The sequence below is a fragment of the Coregonus lavaretus genome, assembly GCF_964263955.1.
Source record: "Coregonus lavaretus genome assembly, contig: HAP1_SCAFFOLD_425, whole genome shotgun sequence".
Taxonomy (NCBI): domain Eukaryota; kingdom Metazoa; phylum Chordata; class Actinopteri; order Salmoniformes; family Salmonidae; genus Coregonus; species Coregonus lavaretus.
This window is the reverse complement of record NW_028166266.1, coordinates 224,648-246,193: the sequence shown is the minus strand read 5'-3', so window position 1 is coordinate 246,193 and position 21,546 is coordinate 224,648. Positions and strand designations below refer to the sequence as shown.

At 47.1% G+C, this 21,546-nt stretch overlaps 1 protein-coding gene across 1 annotated transcript in view; it reads right to left on the bottom strand.

The window, feature by feature from the left end:
- Nucleotides 1–337: 337 nt before the first annotated feature.
- LOC311114919 (high affinity cationic amino acid transporter 1-like) overlaps nt 338–21,546 on the bottom strand; it is a gene marked incomplete at its 5' end in the record, with an annotated part of 64,485 nt that continues 43,276 nt past the window's right edge. The window contains 5 exons of the mRNA XM_084190136.1: nt 338–1,951; nt 2,454–2,562; nt 8,147–8,298; nt 8,815–9,023; nt 21,071–21,173. Of these exons, the coding sequence (XP_084046262.1) occupies nt 1,755–1,951; nt 2,454–2,562; nt 8,147–8,298; nt 8,815–9,023; nt 21,071–21,173 (770 nt within the window). The 3' untranslated portion in view covers nt 338–1,754. The remainder of the gene's footprint in view (nt 1,952–2,453; nt 2,563–8,146; nt 8,299–8,814; nt 9,024–21,070; nt 21,174–21,546) is intronic.

Genomic DNA, 21,546 nt, shown 5'->3' with positions numbered 1-21,546 from the left:
CGGCCTCTAGTGGTGATCCACATTCCCTACATCACAGCGGCCTCTAGTGGTGATCCACGTTCCCTACATCACAGCGGCCTCTAGAGGTGATCCACGTTCCCTACATCACAGCGGCCTCTAGTGGTGATCCACATTCCCTACATCACAGCGGCCTCTAGTGGTGATCCACATTCCCTACATCACAGCGGCCTCTAGTGGTGATCCACATTCCCTACATCACAGCGGCCTCTAGTGGTGATCCACATTCCCTACATCACAGCGGCCTCTAGTGGTGATCCACGTTCCCTACATCACAGCGGCCTCTAGAAGTGATCCACGTTCCCTACATCACAGCGGCCTCTAGTGGTGATCCACATTCCCTACATCACAGCGGCCTCTAGTGGTGATCCACATTCCCTACATCACAGCGGCCTCTAGTGGTGATCCACGTTCCCTACATCACAGCGGCCTCTAGTGGTGATCCCTGTTCCCTACATCACAGTGAGACGGGGGATCACAGAACTTTACAACAAGCCTATGTCCTGCTAGAGGAGGATGGAACACTTCAGACTAGAAAAATGCTAAACACCAGATAACCGTTTCAGAGGAAACACACATATATAGTTCATCACATCCCTGGTTTTGGCAGATCTAATGGCAGTTATCATAACGTATATCCTAGTGTCGACAGCAGTTTGACAATACTCTGAAAGTGTTGAGAGTATAGATATGCCTCATCAAACAGTATGATTATCTTGAAGATTACCAGACAGGGTTTCCATGGCTACCAGACAGGGTTTCCATGGCTACCAGACAGGGTTTCCATGGCTAGCCATCGTAGTCACTCAGTTCCAAAAGTCATCTGAGTGACTCAGTGATAAATCTCTCCCTCGTGACAACCCGGATGGCGTGCTCAACCTCAATGCACAACTTTAGCCCCAACCAATACATTTGAATTTTAACCAACAGATTTGTGTTTTTGTTCATTGTATAACACCACCTTTTTATTAACCTTTATTTAAGCAGAGAGTCATGCTGAGACCACCATCTCTTTCGCATGTAGAAGGACAAAGCCCCTAAAGTGTATTTTTGTTTCTTTGAGGGTATAAAATCCTGTATTGGAAATGGCACTCATTCCTTCCTGAGCTGTGAGAGAACCATGTGCCAGTTAGTAGAGCCTCCCCACTGCGCACAGACGTCAATTCAACGTCTATTCCACGTTAATTCAACGTAACTTCATTGAAATGACTTGGAAACAACGTTGATTCAACCAGTGTGTGCCCAGTGGGTCCAGTCAAACCCAGTCCCTAACAGCAACATTACACTACCCACCACATCAACCCACACTCTCCCCAAAATGGAGGAGGATAAGATCCAAGATGTCTGCTCAGTTTCTCTAGGTTTCCCTGGGTTGGTATGGTTCTCCTGTCTGTAGTAGGAAACCCCTCAGGAACAGCAGTATATCCTCTCTGCAGTAGATCACTCCTGCTTTCTCTACTCTTTTCTTTCTGCATTAGACATTTGTTTTTCCTACCCAGGAACACCTGCGAGAAACTACATGTGCGTAAGTCTAAAGCCGGGTGTTTTTCAGGACCCTGTTAAAAAACGACATGGTACATCCCAAAATGAGACGGTTCATTCCAAGAGGGTTCTATCCTGTTGATAAAGGTTCCAGACAGACAAACGTTCCAAAGGGGCGTGTTGAGGTGTGGTATGTAGGCTGGTCAGGGCAGGGCAGGGCAGGCTATGGCAGGTGTCTGCTGGGTCCTAGCGCTCTACAAGTCTCCGTCCTCCTCTCCCCGGTCCTCCAGCCCATTATGTAGAAACGCCTCTTTCTCAGGAGACATGGGCTCCCTGTTGTGTGAGTGGCTGGGCTTGTAGCCGTTCAGCTCCACATCAGATTCAGGAGAGGAGCAGGCCAGAGCCACCTCAGCACTGTGGTGAATACCGTAGCCAAAGTAGATCACAAACCCTGCAATGAACAGAGGGGTTAATAATGTAATGTCTTGGAAGAGGATATATTTTATTTATTGTATTTGATTTATTTCAGTCCTTATTTCACCAGGTCAGTTGACAGAGAACATATTCTCATTTACAGCAACGACCTGGGGAATAGTTACAGGGGAGAGGAGGGAGGATGAATGAGCCAATCAGAAGCTGGGGATGATTAAGTGGCTATGATGGTATGAGAGCCAGATTAGGACACTGGGTTTAACACCCTTACTATAAGTGCCATGGGATCTTTATTGGCCACAGAGAGTCAGGACACCGGTTTAACGTCCCATCCGAAACACGGCACCCTAACCCTACACAGGGCAATGTCCCCAATCACTGCCCTGGGGTTAATAATGTATTGGAAGAGGATATCTCTATAGAGATGACCTTGCTATAGAAAACGGTTTCTTACCTATAGCCATCCAAACAGTTTCATGAAATGTATAGTTGTGACATTGTTATAGAAAATGGTTTCTTACCTATAGCCATCCAGACAGCGAAGCGTATCCAGGTGCCTCTGTCCAGCTGCATCATCAGGTAGACGTTGACAAACATGCTGACCACTGGGATGAACGGCAGCAGGGGCACCTTAAGGGGTCAGAGGTCAAATACAAAATATAATGTAGAGGTCAGTTAGTCAGTTACCAAAAAAGTGTTAAACAAATCAAAATATATTTTATATTTGAGATTCTTCAAATAGCCACCCTTTGCCTTGATGACAGCTTTGCACACTCTTGGCATTCTCTCAACCAGATTCATGAGGTAGTCACCTAGAATGCATTTCAATTAACAGGTGTGCCTTCTTAAAAGTTAATGTGTGGAATGTCTTTCCTTCTTAATGCGTTTGAGCCAATCAGTTGTGTTGTGACAAGGTAGGGGGGGTATACAGAAGATAGCCCTATTTGGTAAAAGACCAAGTCCATATTCTGGCAAGAACAGCTCAAATAAGCAGAAATAAATGACAGTCCATCATTACTTTAAGACATGAAGGGCAGACAATATGGAACATTTCAAGAACTTTGAAAGTTTCTTCAAGTGCAGTCGCAAAAACCATCAAGCGCTATGATGAAACTGGCTCTAATGAGGACCAGCACAGGAAAGGAAGACCCAGAGTTACCTCTGCTGCAGAGGATCAGTTCATTAGAGTTAACTGCACCTCAGATTGCAGCCCAAATAAATGCTTCACAGAGTTGAAGTAACAGACACATCTCAACATCAACTGTTCAGAGGAGACTATGTGAATCAGGCCTTCATGGTCGAATTGCTGCAAAGAAACCACTACTAAAGGACACCAATAAGAAGAAGAGACTTGCTTAGGCCAAGAAACACGAGCAATGGACATTTGACCAGTGGAAATCTGTCCTTTGGTCTGATGAGTCCAAATTTGAGATTTTTGGTTCCATCCGCCGTGTCTTTGTGAGACGCAGAGTAGGTGAACGGATGATCTCCGCATTTGTGTTGTTCCCACCGTGAAGCATGGAGGAGGTGTGATGGTGCTTTGCTGGTGACACTGTCAGTGATTTATTTAGAATTCAAGGCACACTTACCCAGCATGGCTACCACAGCATTCTGCAAAGATACGCCATCCCATCTGGTTTGGGCTTAGTGGGACTATCATTTGTTTTTCAACAGGACAAGACCCAAAACACACCTTCAGGCTGTGTAAGGGCTATTTGACCAAGAAGGAGAGTGATGGATGGAGTGCATGACCTGGCCTCCACAATCACTCAACCTCAACCCAATTGAGATGGTTTGGGATGAGTTGGACCGCAGAGTGCAGCCAACAAATGCTTTAACGTTCACACACTATGACACATCTTTCAGAATGCAGGAATGATGATTAAAGAAAAGGTTTATAGTTCTGGTTAATGTATTACTAAACTAACAAGGCACAGGATGCGAGGAGGATGTCATTGAGATTCTCCCGTGGAAATGAGAACAAAGGGAGAGGAACAGTGATTATCGCAGTGGGTTCGGGTGTGGCGAGTTGGCAGGAGAGGGGGCGTCTCCAGAGGGTAATTGGGAGGAGTATGTGGAATTGGCAGGATCCTTCAAAACAGTCTAGATGGGCAGAAGGGTAAGAGCTATGAGGTTATTTGGGAGTTCAATGTGCTTCATCTTGGTGGGGTGGGAGGTTTTAGTATGGGGTGGGAGGTTTTAGTATGGGGTGGGAGGTTTTAGTATGGGGTGGGAGGTTTTAGTATGGGGTTGGAGGTTTTAGTATGGGGTGGGAGGTTTTAGTATGGGGTTGGAGGTTTTAGTATGGGGTTGGAGGTTTTAGTATGGGGTTGGAGGTTTTAGTATGGGGTTGGGGTTGGAGGTTTTAGTATGGGGTGGGAGGTTTTAGTATGGGGTGGGAGGTTTTAGTATGGGGTTGGGGGTTTTAGTATGGGGTTGGAGGTTTTAGTATGGGGTTGGGGTTGGGGGTTTTAGTATGGGGTGGGAGGTTTTAGTATGGGGTTGGAGGTTTTAGTATGGGGTTGGGGTTGGGGGTTTTAGTATGGGGTGGGAGGTTTTAGTATGGGGTGGGAGGTTTTAGTATGGGGTTGGGGGTTTTAGTATGGGGTTGGGGTTGGAGGTTTTAGTATGGGGTTGGGGTTGGGGGTTTTAGTATGGGGTGGGAGGTTTTAGTATGGGGTGGGAGGTTTTAGTATGGGGTTGGGGGTTTTAGTATGGGGTTGGGGTTGGAGGTTTTAGTATGGGGTGGGAGGTTTTAGTATGGGGTTGGGGGTTTTAGTATGGGCTGGGAGGTTTTAGTATGGGGTGGGGGGTTTTAGTATGGGGTTGGAGGTTTTAGTATGGGGTTGGAGGTTTTAGTATGGGGTTGGAGGTTTTAGTATGGGGTTGGAGGTATTAGTATGGGGTTGGAGGTTTTAGTATGGGGTGGGAGGTTTTAGTATGGGGTGGGAGGTTTTAGTATGGGGTTGGAGGTTTTAGTATGGGGTTGGGGGTTTTAGTATGGGGTTGGAGGTTTTAGTATGGGGTTGGAGGTTTTAGTATGGGGTTGGAGGTTTTAGTATGGGGTTGGAGGTTTTAGTATGGGGTTGGGGTTGGAGGTTTTAGTATGGGGTGGGAGGTTTTAGTATGGGGTGGGAGGTTTTAGTATGGGGTTGGGGGTTTTAGTATGGGGTTGGAGGTTTTAGTATGGGGTTGGGGTTGGGGGTTTTAGTATGGGGTGGGAGGTTTTAGTATGGGGTTGGAGGTTTTAGTATGGGGTTGGGGTTGGGGGTTTTAGTATGGGGTGGGAGGTTTTAGTATGGGGTGGGAGGTTTTAGTATGGGGTTGGGGGTTTTAGTATGGGGTTGGGGTTGGAGGTTTTAGTATGGGGTTGGGGTTGGGGGTTTTAGTATGGGGTGGGAGGTTTTAGTATGGGGTGGGAGGTTTTAGTATGGGGTTGGGGGTTTTAGTATGGGGTTGGGGTTGGAGGTTTTAGTATGGGGTGGGAGGTTTTAGTATGGGGTTGGGGGTTTTAGTATGGGCTGGGAGGTTTTAGTATGGGGTGGGGGGTTTTAGTATGGGGTTGGAGGTTTTAGTATGGGGTTGGAGGTTTTAGTATGGGGTTGGAGGTTTTAGTATGGGGTTGGAGGTTTTAGTATGGGGTTGGAGGTTTTAGTATGGGGTGGGAGGTTTTAGTATGGGGTGGGAGGTTTTAGTATGGGGTTGGAGGTTTTAGTATGGGGTTGGGGGTTTTAGTATGGGGTTGGAGGTTTTAGTATGGGGTTGGAGGTTTTAGTATGGGGTTGGAGGTTTTAGTATGGGGTTGGGGTTGGAGGTTTTAGTATGGGGTGGGAGGTTTTAGTATGGGGTGGGAGGTTTTAGTATGGGGTTGGGGGTTTTAGTATGGGGTTGGGGTTGGAGGTTTTAGTATGGGGTTGGAGATTTTAGGATGGGGTTGGAGGCTTTAGTATGGGGTGGGAGGTTTTAGTATGGGGTGGGAGGTTTTAGTATGGGGTTGGAGGTTTTAGTATGGGGTTGGAGGTTTTAGTATGGGGTGGGAGGTTTTAGTATGGGGTTGGAGGTTTTAGTATGGGGTTGGAGGTTTTAGTATGGGGTGGGAGGTTTTAGTATGGGGTGGGAGGTTTTAGTATGGGGTGGGAGGTTTTAGTATGGGGTTGGAGGTTTTAGTATGGGGTTGGAGGTTTTAGTATGGGGTTGGAGGTTTTAGTATGGGGTGGGAGGTTTTAGTATGGGGTGGGAGGTTTTAGTATGGGGTGGGAGGTTTTAGTATGGGGTGGGAGGTTTTAGTATGGGGTGGGAGGTTTTAGTATGGGGTTGGAGGTTTTAGTATGGGGTTGGAGGTTTTAGTATGGGGTGGGAGGTTTTAGTATGGGGTTGGAGGTTTTAGTATGGGGTGGGAGGTTTTAGTATGGGGTGGGAGGTTTTATTATGGGGTTGGAGGTTTGGTCTGGTATGTTAGTGACAGAGAGAGTTTTGGGGGTCCAATATGCTTTATCTTGGTGGGGTGAGAGGTTTTAGTAAAGGGCAGCTTGGTCTTGGGGTTAAGGTCTTGGTGGGGTTAGGGTCTTGGTTGGGGTTAGTGTCTTGGTGGGGTTAGGGTCTTGGTGGGGTTAGGGTCTTGGTGGGGTTAGGGTCTTGGTGGGGTTAGGGTCTTGGTGGGGTTAGGGTCTTGGGGTTAGGGTCTTGGTGGGGTTAGGGTCTTGGTGGGGTTAGGGTCTTGGTGGGGTTAGGGTCTTGGTGGGATTAGGGTCTTGGTGGGGTTAGGGTCTTGGTGGGGTTAGGGTCTTGGTGGGGTTAGGGTCTTGGTGGGGTTAGGGTCTTGGTGAGGTTAGGGTCTTGGTGGGGTTAGGGTCTTGGTGGGGTTAGGGTATTGGTGGGGTTAGGGTCTTGGTGGGGTTAGGGTCTTGGTGGGGTTAGGGTCTTGGTGGGATTAGGGTCTTGGTGGGGTTAGGGTCTTGGTGGGATTAGGGTCTTGGTGGGGTTAGGGTCTTGGTGGGGTTAGGGTATTGGTGGGGTTAGGGTCTTGGTGGGGTTTGGGTCTTGGTGGGGTTAGGGTCTTGGTGTTAGGGTCTTGGTGTTAGGGTCTTGGTGGGGTTAGGGTCTTGGTGGGGTTAAGGTCTTGGTGGGGTTAGGGTCTTGGTTGGGGTTAGTGTCTTGGTGGGGTTAGGGTCTTGGTGGGGTTAGGGTCTTGGTGGGGTTAGGGTCTTGGTGGGGTTAGGGTCTTGGTGGGGTTAGGGTCTTGGGGTTAGGGTCTTGGTGGGGTTAGGGTCTTGGTGGGGTTAGGGTCTTGGTGGGGTTAGGGTCTTGGTGGGGTTAGGGTCTTGGTGGGATTAGGGTCTTGGTGGGGTTAGGGTCTTGGTGGGGTTAGGGTCTTGGTGGGGTTAGGGTCTTGGTGGGGTTAGGGTCTTGGTGAGGTTAGGGTCTTGGTGGGGTTAGGGTCTTGGTGGGGTTAGGGTCTTGGTGGGGTTAGGGTATTGGTGGGGTTAGGGTCTTGGTGGGGTTAGGGTCTTGGTGGGGTTAGGGTCTTGGTGGGATTAGGGTCTTGGTGGGGTTAGGGTCTTGGTGGGATTAGGGTCTTGGTGGGGTTAGGGTCTTGGTGGGGTTAGGGTCTTGGTGGGGTTAGGGTATTGGTGGGGTTAGGGTCTTGGTGGGGTTTGGGTCTTGGTGGGGTTAGGGTCTTGGTGTTAGGGTCTTGGTGTTAGGGTCTTGGTGGGGTTAGGGTCTTGGTGGGGTTAGGGTCTTGGTGGGGTTAGGGTCTTGGTGGGGTTAGGGTCTTGGTGGGGTTAGGGTCTTGGTGGGGTTAGGGTATTGGTGTTAGGGTCTTGGTGGGGTTAGGGTCTTGGTGGGGTTAGGGTCTTGGTGGGGTTAGGGTCTTGGTGGGGTTAGGGTCTTGGTGTTAGGGTCTTGGTGGGGTTAGGTTCTTGGAGGGGTTAGGGTCTTGGTGGGGTTTGGGTCTTGGTGGGGTTAGGGCCTTGGTGGGGTTAGGGTCTTGGTGGGGTTAGGGTCTTGGTGTTAGGGTCTTGGTGTTAGGGCCTTGGTGGGGTTAGGGTCTTGGTGGGGTTAGGGTCTTGGTGTTAGGGTCTTGGTGTTAGGGCCTTGGTGGGGTTAGGGTCTTGGTGGGGTTAGGGTCTTGGTGGGGTTAGGGTCTTGGTGGGGTTAGGGTCTTGGTGGGGTTTGGGTCTTGGTGGGGTTAGGTTAGGTATTGTATACACACCTTAAAGGACAGCTTGGTCTTGCTCTCTGGTTGTCTCCAGATGATGAAGGTGAGGAGTAGACACACTATGAAGATGACGGTCAGAGCTACGATGTTCCACACTGCAAATCCTCCCTGTACTGCTAGTATACTGAACACCAGGATCAGAAGACCTATAGGAGGAGAGGAGAACAGGAGAGGAGGGCAGGAGAGGAGGGCAGGAGATGGACAGGAGGAGAGGAGAGGAGAGGAGGAGATGGTCAGGAGAAGAGGAGAGGAGGGCAGGAGAGGAGAGGAGGGCAGGAGGAGAGGAGAGGAGGGCAGGAGAGGAGGGCAGGAGGAGAGGAGAGGAGAGGAGGAGATGGTCAGGAGGAGAGGAGAGGAGGGCAGGAGGAGAGGAGAGGAGGGCAGGAGATGGACAGGAGGAGAGGAGAGGAGGGCAGGAGGAGAGGAGAGGAGGGCAGGAGAGGAGGGCAGGAGGAGAGGAGAGGAGGGCAGGAGAGGAGGGCAGGAGGAGAGTAGAGGAGAGATGGGGAAGGGATGAGAGTGGAGAGGGATGAGAGGAGAGAGGAGAGAGGGATGAGAGGAGAGGAGCGTGTGTTTGTGTGCCTGCCTGCATACATGTGTGTGAGAGAAAGTCTCTGTGTGTATGTGTGTGTCTCTGTGTAGCTTCCTGTCCCCTCCTTTACCCATGAGGCTGACAGTGATGTTGACAGAGAAACCGGACAGGGCTGAGGGTTCAGTGTTGTCAGGGAACAGGACGGTCTTCAGGCTGAAGTGTTCCTTTACACCAGGCAGGACGCCCATGCTGGGGGCGGAGATACCATCACTCAGCTCCATCTCCTCCACGGTACTGGTCATCTGATAAGCCGAGGAGCTGGGATGCTCTGGTTGGTACCTGGAACAGAGAGGAGGGTTATCTGCGTCACAAATGGCACCCTCATTCCCTATTGCACTGTTTCTCTAGCCTCTCCTTGGGGACCCACAGACGTTTCACGATTTTGTTGTAGCTCTGAACTAACTGACCTGATTTACCAATTCAAAGGTTTGATGATTAATTAACAAGTTGAATCGGGTGTGCTGGTTCTGGAATATGTGAAATACATGGAACGGCTGGGGGTCCCGGAGGAGAGGTTAGTGAACCACTGTCCTATTGTCCTATATGGGTAATCTCTGGTGGACAGACTACTTCAACATAACTGGTAGCGTAGATCTGTCCTGATACAACCAGATGCATGAGGTAATGAGCGCCATTAGTTCTGGGGATTTGGATAAATCATGATTCTGCAGGCGTCAACATCTTTCAAATTTCAGAAGGGGAGGCTCATAGACCGTAACTTGCAGCTCTTTGTTCTGGTGTTATGATACTGATGATTTGTCACCACAGATGGTTTGTTTACATTTCTACCGTTGTGGCTAGATGGAGTAGGCCTACAGCTCCATCTAGTGGTGAGGTCGGGGACAACAGTTAACAACTGTTTCATTATAGACTTAACCTAACCCTTTTCCTAACCTTAACCTTAACCTCATCCTTCTAACCTGCTAAATTCATTATCCTAATCTGCTGCATTAGTTCTCCTAACCTGCTACTTTAATTCACCTAACCTGCTGCGTTAGTCCTACTAATCTGCCATGTTAATTACCCTAACCGGCTGTGTTAATTCTCCTAACCGGCTGTGTTAATGATCCTAACCTGCCATGTTAATGATCCTAACCAGCTGTGTTAATGATCCTAACCTGCCATGTTAATGATCCTAACCTGCCATGTTAATTCTCCTAACCGGCTGTGTTAATTCTCCTAACCGGCTGTGTTAATTCTCCTAACCGGCTGTGTTAATGATCCTAACCTGCCATGTTAATGATCCTAACCTGCCATGTTAATGATCCTAACCGGCTGTGTTAATTCTCCTAACCGGCTGTGTTAATTCTCCTAACCGGCTGTGTTAATTCTCCTAACCAGCTGTGTTAATGATCCTAACCTGCCATGTTAATTCTCCTAACCGGCTGTGTTAATTCTCCTAACCGGCCATGTTAATGATCCTAACCTGCCATGTTAATGATCCTAACCTGCCATGTTAATGATCCTAACCTGCCATGTTAATGATCCTAACCGGCTGTGTTAATGATCCTAACCGGCTGTGTTAATGATCCTAACCGGCCATGTTAATGATCCTAACCTGCCATGTTAATGATCCTAACCAGCTGTGTTAATGATCCTAACCAGCTGTGTTAATGATCCTAACCTGCCATGTTAATGATCCTAACCGGCTGTGTTAATGATCCTAACCGGCTGTGTTAATTCTCCTAACCGGCCATGTTAATGATCCTAACCAGCTGTGTTAATGATCCTAACCTGCCATGTTAATGATCCTAACCGGCTGTGTTAATGATCCTAACCTGCCATGTTAATGATCCTAACCAGCTGTGTTAATGATCCTAACCTGCCATGTTAATGATCCTAACCGGCTGTGTTAATTCTCCTAACCGGCTGTGTTAATTCTCCTAACCTGCCATGTTAATGATACTAACCAGCTGTGTTAATGATCCTAACCGGCTGTGTTAATGATCCTAACCTGCCATGTTAATTCTCCTAACCGGCCATGTTAATTCTCCTAACCGGCCATGTTAATTCTCCTAACCGGCTGTGTTAATTCTCCTAACCGGCTGTGTTAATTCTCCTAACCGGCCATGTTAATTCTCCTAACCGGCTGTGTTAATTCTCCTAACCGGCTGTGTTAATTCTCCTAACCTGCCATGTTAATGATCCTAACCAGCTGTGTTAATTCTCCTAACCGGCCATGTTAATTCTCCTAACCGGCTGTGTTAATGATCCTAACCGGCTGTGTTAATGATCCTAACCGGCCATGTTAATGATCCTAACCAGCTGTGTTAATGATCCTAACCAGCTGTGTTAATGATCCTAACCTGCCATGTTAATGATCCTAACCGGCTGTGTTAATGATCCTAACCGGCTGTGTTAATTCTCCTAACCGGCCATGTTAATGATCCTAACCAGCTGTGTTAATGATCCTAACCTGCCATGTTAATGATCCTAACCGGCTGTGTTAATGATCCTAACCTGCCATGTTAATGATCCTAACCAGCTGTGTTAATGATCCTAACCTGCCATGTTAATGATCCTAACCGGCTGTGTTAATTCTCCTAACCGGCTGTGTTAATTCTCCTAACCTGCCATGTTAATGATCCTAACCAGCTGTGTTAATGATCCTAACCGGCTGTGTTAATGATCCTAACCTGCCATGTTAATTCTCCTAACCGGCCATGTTAATTCTCCTAACCGGCCATGTTAATTATCCTAACCGGCTGTGTTAATTCTCCTAACCGGCTGTGTTAATTCTCCTAACCGGCCATGTTAATTCTCCTAACCGGCTGTGTTAATTCTCCTAACCTGCTGTGTTAATTCTCCTAACCGGCTGTGTTAATTCTCCTACCCGGCTGTGTTAATGATCCTAACCGGCTGTGTTAATGATCCTAACCGGCTGTGTTAATGATCCTAACCAGCTGTGTTAATGATCCTAACCTGCCATGTTAATGATCCTAACCGGCTGTGTTAATGATCCTACCCGGCTGTGTTAATGATCCTAACCAGCTGTGTTAATGATCCTAACCTGCCATGTTAATGATCCTAACCTGCCATGTTAATGATCCTAACCAGCTGTGTTAATGATCCTAACCTGCCATGTTAATGATCCTAACCTGCCATGTTAATGATCCTAACCAGCTGTGTTAATGATCCTAACCTGCCATGTTAATGATCCTAACCGGCTGTGTTAATGATCCTAACCAGCTGTGTTAATGATCCTAACCTGCCATGTTAATTATCCTAACCGGCTGTGTTAATTCTCCTAACCGGCTGTGTTAATGATCCTAACCTGCCATGTTAATGATCCTAACCAGCTGTGTTAATGATCCTAACCTGCCATGTTAATTATCCTAACCGGCTGTGTTAATGATCCTAACCTGCCATGTTAATGATCCTAACCGGCCATGTTAATGATCCTAACCTGCCATGTTAATTCTCCTAACCTGCCATGTTAATGATCCTAACCTGCCATGTTAATGATCCTAACCTGCCATGTTAATGATCCTAACCTGCCATGTTAATTCTCCTAACCGGCTGTGTTAATGATCCTAACCTGCCATGTTAATGATCCTAACCTGCCATGTTAATTCTCCTAACCGGCTGTGTTAATGATCCTAACCTGCCATGTTAATGATCCTAACCTGCCATGTTAATGATCCTAACCTGCCATGTTAATGATCCTAACCGGCTGTGTTAATGATCCTAACCAGCTGTGTTAATGATCCTAACCTGCCATGTTAATGATCCTAACCAGCTGTGTTAATGATCCTAACCGGCTGTGTTAATTCTCCTAACCGGCTGTGTTAATTCTCCTAACCGGCTGTGTTAATGATCCTAACCTGCCATGTTAATGATCCTAACCTGCCATGTTAATGATCCTAACCAGCTGTGTTAATGATCCTAACCGGCTGTGTTAATTCTCCTAACCGGCTGTGTTAATTCTCCTAACCAGCTGTGTTAATTCTCCTAACCGGCTGTGTTAATTCTCCTAACCGGCTGTGTTAATTCTCCTAACCGGCCATGTTAATTCTCCTAACCGGCCATGTTAATTCTCCTAACCGGCTGTGTTAATTCTCCTAACCGGCTGTGTTAATTCTCCTAACCGGCTGTGTTAATGATCCTAACCTGCCATGTTAATGATCCTAACCTGCCATGTTAATGATCCTAACCGGCTGTGTTAATGATCCTAACCGGCCATGTTAATGATCCTAACCAGCTGTGTTAATGATCCTAACCGGCTGTGTTAATTCTCCTAACCGGCTGTGTTAATGATCCTAACCAGCTGTGTTAATGATCCTAACCGGCTGTGTTAATTCTCCTAACCGGCTGTGTTAATGATCCTAACCGGCTGTGTTAATGATCCTAACCGACTGTGTTAATGATCCTAACCGGCTGTGTTAATGATCCTAACCGACTGTGTTAATTCTCCTAACCGGCTGTGTTAATTCTCCTAACCGGCTGTGTTAATGATCCTAACCTGCCATGTTAATGATCCTAACCGGCTGTGTTAATGATCCTAACCTGCCATGTTAATTCTCCTAACCGGCCATGTTAATTCTCCTAACCGGCTGTGTTAATTCTCCTAACCGGCCATGTTAATTCTCCTAACCGGCTGTGTTAATTCTCCTAACCGGCCATGTTAATTCTCCTAACCGGCTGTGTTAATTCTCCTAACCGGCCATGTTAATTCTCCTAACCGGCTGTGTTAATTCTCCTAACCGGCTGTGTTAATTCTCCTAACCGGCTGTGTTAATGATCCTAACCGGCTGTGTTAATGATCCTACCCGGCTGTGTTAATGATCCTAACCTGCGATGTTAAATATCCTAACCTGCCATGTTAATGATCCTAACCGGCTGTGTTAATGATCCTAACCTGCCATGTTAATGATCCTAACCTGCCATGTTAATGATCCTAACCTGCCATGTTAATTATCCTAACCAGCTGTGTTAATGATCCTAACCGGCTGTGTTAATTCTCCTAACCGGCTGTGTTAATTCTCCTAACCGGCTGTGTTAATTCTCCTAACCGGCTGTGTTAATGATCCTAACCGGCCATGTTAATGATCCTAACCTGCCATGTTAATGATCCTAACCAGCTGTGTTAATGATCCTAACCGGCTGTGTTAATTCTCCTAACCGGCTGTGTTAATTCTCCTAACCGGCTGTGTTAATGATCCTAACCTGCCATGTTAATGATCCTAACCTGCCTTGTTAATGATCCTAACCAGCTGTGTTAATGATCCTAACCGGCTGTGTTAATTCTCCTAACCGGCTGTGTTAATTCTCCTAACCAGCTTTGTTAATTCTCCTAACCGGCTGTGTTAATTCTCCTAACCGGCTGTGTTAATTCTCCTAACCGGCCATGTTAATTCTCCTAACCGGCCATGTTAATTCTCCTAACCGGCTGTGTTAATTCTCCTAACCGGCTGTGTTAATTCTCCTAACCGGCTGTGTTAATGATCCTAACCTGCCATGTTAATGATCCTAACCTGCCATGTTAATTCTCCTAACCAGCTGTGTTAATGATCCTAACCGGCTGTGTTAATTCTCCTAACCGGCTGTGTTAATGATCCTAACCAGCTGTGTTAATGATCCTAACCGGCTGTGTTAATGATCCTAACCAGCTGTGTTAATTCTCCTAACCGGCTGTGTTAATGATCCTAACCTGCCATGTTAATGATCCTACCCGGCTGTGTTAATTCTCCTAACCGGCTGTGTTAATGATCCTAACCAGCTGTGTTAATGATCCTAACCGGCTGTGTTAATTCTCCTAACCGGCTGTGTTAATGATCCTAACCTGCCATGTTAATGATCCTACCCGGCTGTGTTAATTCTCCTAACCGGCTGTGTTAATTCTCCTAACCGGCTGTGTTAATTCTCCTAACCGGCTGTGTTAATGATCCTAACCGGCTGTGTTAATGATCCTAACCGGCTGTGTTAATGATCCTAACCTGCCATGTTAATGATCCTAACCTGCCATGTTAATGATCCTAACCTGCCATGTTAATGATCCTAACCTGCCATGTTAATGATCCTAACCTGCCATGTTAATGATCCTAACCAGCTGTGTTAATGATCCTAACCGGCTGTGTTAATTCTCCTAACCGGCTGTGTTAATTCTCCTAACCGGCTGTGTTAATGATCCTAACCTGCCATGTTAATGATCCTAACCTGCCATGTTAATGATCCTAACCAGCTGTGTTAATGATCCTAACCGGCTGTGTTAATTCTCCTAACCGGCTGTGTTAATTCTCCTAACCAGCTGTGTTAATTCTCCTAACCGGCTGTGTTAATTCTCCTAACCGGCTGTGTTAATTCTCCTAACCGGCCATGTTAATTCTCCTAACCGGCCATGTTAATTCTCCTAACCGGCTGTGTTAATTCTCCTAACCGGCTGTGTTAATTCTCCTAACCGGCTGTGTTAATGATCCTAACCTGCCATGTTAATGATCCTAACCTGCCATGTTAATGATCCTAACCGGCTGTGTTAATGATCCTAACCGGCCATGTTAATGATCCTAACCAGCTGTGTTAATGATCCAAACCAGCTGTGTTAATGATCCTAACCGGCTGTGTTAATTCTCCTAACCAGCTGTGTTAATTCTCCTAACCGGCTGTGTTAATGATCCTAACCTGCCATGTTAATGATCCTAACCTGCCATGTTTATGATCCTAACCAGCTGTGTTAATGATCCTAACCGGCTGTGTTAATTCTCCTAACCGGCTGTGTTAATGATCCTAACCTGCCATGTTAATGATCCTAACCAGCTGTGTTAATTATCCTAACCGGCTGTGTTAATTCTCCTAACCGGCTGTGTTAATGTTCCTAACCTGCCATGTTAATGATCCTAACCGGCTGTGTTAATGATCCTAACCTGCCATGTTAATTCTCCTAACCGGCCATGTTAATTCTCCTAACCGGCTGTGTTAATTCTCCTAACCGGCCATGTTAATTCTCCTAACCGGCTGTGTTAATTCTCCTAACCGGCCATGTTAATTCTCCTAACCGGCTGTGTTAATTCTCCTAACCGGCCATGTTAATTCTCCTAACCGGCTGTGTTAATTCTCCTAACCGGCCATGTTAATTCTCCTAACCGGCAGTGTTAATTCTCCTAACCGGCTGTGTTAATGATCCTAACCGGCTGTGTTAATGATCCCACCCGGCTGTGTTAATGATCCTAACCGGCTGTGTTAATTCTCCTAACCGGCTGTGTTAATGATCCTTACCTGCCATGTTAATGATCCTAACCGGCTGTGTTAATGATCCTAACCTGCCATGTTAATTCTCCTAACCGGCCATGTTAATTATCCTAACCGGCTGTGTTAATTCTCCTAACCGGCCATGTTAATTCTCCTAACCGGCTGTGTTAATTCTCCTAACCGGCCATGTTAATTCTCCTAACCGGCTGTGTTAATTCTCCTAACCGGCCATGTTAATTCTCCTAACCGGCAGTGTTAATTCTCCTAACCGGCTGTGTTAATTCTCCTAACCGGCTGTGTTAATGATCCTAACCGGCTGTGTTAATGATCCTACCCGGCTGTGTTAATGATCCTAACCTGCGATGTTAAATATCCTAACCTGCCATGTTAATGATCCTAACCTGCCATGTTAATTATCCTAACCTGCCATGTTAATGATCCTAACCAGCTGTGTTAATGATCCTAACCGGCTGTGTTAATTCTCCTAACCGGCTGTGTTAATTCTCCTAACCGGCTGTGTTAATGATCCTAACCTGCCATGTTAATGATCCTAACCTGTCATGTTAATGATCCTAACCAGCTGTGTTAATGATCCTAACCGGCTGTGTTAATTCTCCTAACCGGCTGTGTTAATTCTCCTAACCGGCTGTGTTAATGATCCTAACCTGCCATGTTAATGATCCTAACCTGCCGTGTTAATGATCCTAACCAGCTGTGTTAATGATCCTAACCGGCTGTGTTAATTCTCCTAACCGGCTGTGTTAATTCTCCTAACCAGCTGTGTTAATTCTCCTAACCGGCTGTGTTAATTCTCCTAACCGGCTGTGTTAATTCTCCTAACCGGCTGTGTTAATTATCCTAACCGGCTGTGTTAATGATCCTAACCTGCCATGTTAATGATCCTAACCTGCCGTGTTAATGATCCTAACCAGCTGTGTTAATGATCCTAACCGGCTGTGTTAATTCTCCTAACCGGCTGTGTTAATTCTCCTAACCAGCTGTGTTAATTCTCCTAACCGGCTGTGTTAATTCTCCTAACCGGATGTGTTAATTCTCCTAACCGGCCATGTTAATTCTCCTAACCGGCCATGTTAATTCTCCTAACCGGCTGTGTTAATTCTCCTAACCGGCTGTGTTAATTCTCCTAACCGGCTGTGTTAATGATCCTAACCGGCTGTGTTAATGATCCTAACCGGCTGTGTTAATTCTCCTAACCGGCTGTGTTAATGATCCTAACCTGCCATGTTAATGATCCTAACCAGCTGTGTTAATGATCCTAACCGGCTGTGTTAATGATCCTAACCGGCCATGTTAATGATCCTAACCAGCTGTGTTAATGATCCTAACCGGCTGTGTTAATTCTCCTAACCGGCTGTGTTAATGATCCTAACCAGCTGTGTTAATGATCCTAACCGGCTGTGTTAATTCTCCTAACCAGCTGTGTTAATTCTCCTAACCGGCTGTGTTAATGATCCTAACCTGCCATGTTAATGATCCTACCCGGCTGTGTTAATTCTCCTAACCGGCTGTGTTAATGATCCTAACCAGCTGTGTTAATGATCCTAACCGGCTGTGTTAATTCTCCTAACCGGCTGTGTTAATGATCCTAACCTGCCATGTTAATGATCCTAACCTGCCATGTTAATTCTCCTAACCGGCTGTGTTAATTCTCCTAACCGGCCATGTTAATTCTCCTAACCGGCTGTGTTAATTCTCCTAACCGGCTGTGTTAATGATACTAACCTGCCATGTTAATGATCCTAACCAGCTGTGTTAATTATCCTAACCGGCCATGTTAATGATCCTACCCGGCTGTGTTAATGATCCTAACCAGCTGTGTTAATGATCCTACCCGGCTGTGTTAATTCTCCTAACCGGCTGTGTTAATTCTCCTAACCAGCTGTGTTAATTCTCCTAACCGGCTGTGTTAATGATCCTAACCGGCTGTGTTAATGATCCTAACCGGCCATGTTAATGATCCTAACCTGCCATGTTAATGATCCTAACCAGCTGTGTTAATGATCCTAACCAGCTGTGTTAATTCTCCTAACCGGCTGTGTTAATTCTCCTAACCGGCTGTGTTAATTCTCCTAACCGGCTGTGTTAATGATCCTAACCTGCCATGTTAATGATCCTAACCGGCTGTGTTAATGATCCTAACCAGCTGTGTTAATTCTCCTAACCGGCTGTGTTAATGATCCTAACCGGCTGTGTTAATTCTCCTAACCGGCTGTGTTAATGATCCTAACCGGCTGTGTTAATGATCCTAACCGGCCATGTTAATGATCCTAACCTGCCATGTTAATGATCCTAACCAGCTGTGTTAATGATCCTAACCAGCTGTGTTAATTCTCCTAACCGGCTGTGTTAATTCTCCTAACCGGCTGTGTTAATTCTCCTAACCGGCTGTGTTAATGATCCTAACCTGCCATGTTAATGATCCTAACCGGCTGTGTTAATGATCCTAACCTGCCATGTTAATTCTCCTAACCGGCCATGTTAATTCTCCTAACCGGCTGTGTTAATTCTCCTAACCGGCCATGTTAATTCTCCTAACCGGCTGTGTTAATTCTCCTAACCGGCCATGTTAATTCTCCTACCCGGCTGTGTTAATTCTCCTAACCGGCTGTGTTAATTCTCCTAACCGGCCATGTTAATTCTCCTAACCGGCTGTGTTAATTCTCCTAACCGGCCATGTTAATTCTCCTAACCAGCTGTGTTAATGATCCTAACCAGCTGTGTTAATTCTCCTAACCGGCCATGTTAATTCTCCTAACCGGCTGTGTTAATTCTCCTAACCGGCCATGTTAATTCTCCTAACCGGCTGTGTTAATTCTCCTAACCGGCCATGTTAATTCTCCTAACCGGCTGTGTTAATTCTCCTAACCGGCCATGTTAATTCTCCTAACCGGCTGTGTTAATTCTCCTAACCGGCTGTGTTAATTCTCCTAACCGGCTGTGTTAATGATCCTAACCGGCTGTGTTAATGATCCTACCCGGCTGTGTTAATGATCCTAACCGGCTGTGTTAATGATCCTAACCTGCCATGTTAATGATCCTAACCTGCCATGTTAATGATCCTAACCAGCTGTGTTAATGATCCTAACCTGCCATGTTAATGATCCTACCCGGCTGTGTTAATGATCCTAACCGGCTGTGTTAATTCTCCTAACCGGCTGTGTTAATGATCCTAACCTGCCATGTTAATGATCCTAACCGGCTGTGTTAATGATCCTAACCTGCCATGTTAATGATCCTAACCGGCTGTGTTAATTCTCCTACCCGGCTGTGTTAATGATCCTAACCGGCTGTGTTAATGATCCTACCCGGCTGTGTTAATGATCCTAACCGGCTGTGTTAATGATCCTAACCGGCTGTGTTAATGATCCTAACCGGCTGTGTTAATGATCCTAACCGGCTGTGTATGCAGACCATCAGTATCACCACTGGTTCTGATCCTCCTTCTATCTCTTAGGGTTACTAGACTCAGTCGAAACATTACAGATGGAGATAATCACTTTTCAATGGGAGTCATCTGTTGATAGACATGATTGTCCTCTCACCTGAGGACTAGGACGCATGCTGCCACCAGGGTGTAGGGTTTAGGGTGTAGGGTTTAGGGTACTAACCTGAGGACTAGAACGCATGCTGCCACCAGGGTGTAGGGTTTAGGGTGTAGGGTTTAGGGTACTAACCTGAGGACTAGAACGCATGCTGCCACCAGGGTGTAGGGTTTAGGGTGTAGGGTTTAGGGTGTAGGGTTTAGGGTACTAACCTGAGGACTAGAACGCATGCTGCCACCAGGGTGTAGGGTTTAGGGTGTAGGGTTTAGGGTACTAACCTGAGGACTAGAACGCATGCTGCCACCAGGGTGTAGGGTTTAGGGTGTAGGGTTTAGGGTGTAGGGTTTAGGGTACTAACCTGAGGACTAGAACGCAGGCTGCCACCAGGGTGTAGGGTTTAGGGTGTAGGGTTTAGGGTGTAGGGTTTAGGGTACTAACCTGAGGACTAGAACGCAGGCTGCCACCAGGGTGTAGGGTTTAGGGTGTAGGGTTTAGGGTGTAGGGTTTAGGGTACTAACCTGAGGACTAGGACGCATGCTGCCACCAGGGTGTAGGGTTTAGGGTGTAGGGTTTAGGGTACTAACCTGAGGACTAGAACGCATGCTGCCACCAGGGTGTAGGGTTTAGGGTGTAGGGTTTAGGGTACTAACCTGAGGACTAGAACGCATGCTGCCACCAGGGTGTAGGGTTTAGGGTGTAGGGTTTAGGGTACTAACCTGAGGACTAGAACGCATGCTGCCACCAGGGTGTAGGGTTTAGGGTGTAGGGTTTAGGGTGTAGGGTTTAGGGTACTAACCTGAGGACTAGAACGCATGCTGCCACCAGGGTGTAGGGTTTAGGGTGTAGGGTTTAGGGTGTAGGGTTTAGGGTACTAACCTGAGGACTAGAACGCAGGCTGCCACCAGGGTGTAGGGTTTAGGGTGTAGGGTTTAGGGTGTAGGGTTTAGGGTACTAACCTGAGGACTAGAACGCAGGCTGCCACCAGGGTGTAGGGTTTAGGGTGTAGGGTTTAGAGTGTAGGGTTTAGGGTACTAACCTGAGGACTAGAACGCAGGCTGCCACCAGGGTGTAGGGTTTAGGGTGTAGGGTTTAGGGTGTAGGGTTTAGGGTACTAACCTGAGGACTAGAACGCATGCTGCCACCAGGGTGTAGGGTTTAGGGTGTAGGGTTTAGGGTACTAACCTGAGGACTAGAACGCATGCTGCCACCAGGGTGTAGGGTTTAGGGTGTAGGGTTTAGGGTACTAACCTGAGGACTAGAACGCATGCTGCCTCCAGGGTGTAGGGTTTAGGGTGTAGGGTTTAGGGTACTAACCTGAGGATTAGAACACATGCTGCCACCAGGGTGTAGGGTTTAGGGTGTAGGGTTTAGGGTACTAACCTGAGGACTAGGACGCATGCTGCCACCAGGGTGTAGGGTTTAGGGTGTAGGGTTTAGGGTACTAACCTGAGGACTAGAACGCATGCTGCCTCCAGGGTGTAGGGTTTAGGGTGTAGGGTTTAGGGTACTAACCTGAGGACTAGGACGCATGCTGCCACCAGGGTGTAGGGTTTAGGGTGCAGGGTTTAGGGTACTAACCTGAGGACTAGGACGCATGCTGCCACCAGGGTGTAAGCCAGTAGAGTCCCTATAGACATCAGATCTACCAGGTCCTTCAGGTCAAACAGAAAGGCCATGATAGCTGGAGGAGAGAGTCAGAAAGGCCAAATGTTTGATCCACTCATTAATGTAAAGTATAATTCATTATCTCTACTCTCTGTCCTCTCTCTGTCCTCTCTCTGCTCTCTGTCCTCTCTCTGCTCTCTGTCCTCTCTCTGCTCTCTGTCCTCTCTCTACTCTCTGTCCTCTCTCTGCTCTCTGTCCTCTCTCTGTCCTCTCTCTGTCCTCTCTCTGTCCTCTCTCTGCTCTCTGTCCTCTCTCTGTCCTCTCTCTGTCCTCTCTCTGCTCTCTGTCCTCTCTCTACTCTCTGTCCTCTCTCTGCTCTCTGTCCTCTCTCTGCTCTCTGTCCTCTCTCTACTCTCTGTCCTCTCTCTGCTCTCTGTCCTCTCTCTGCT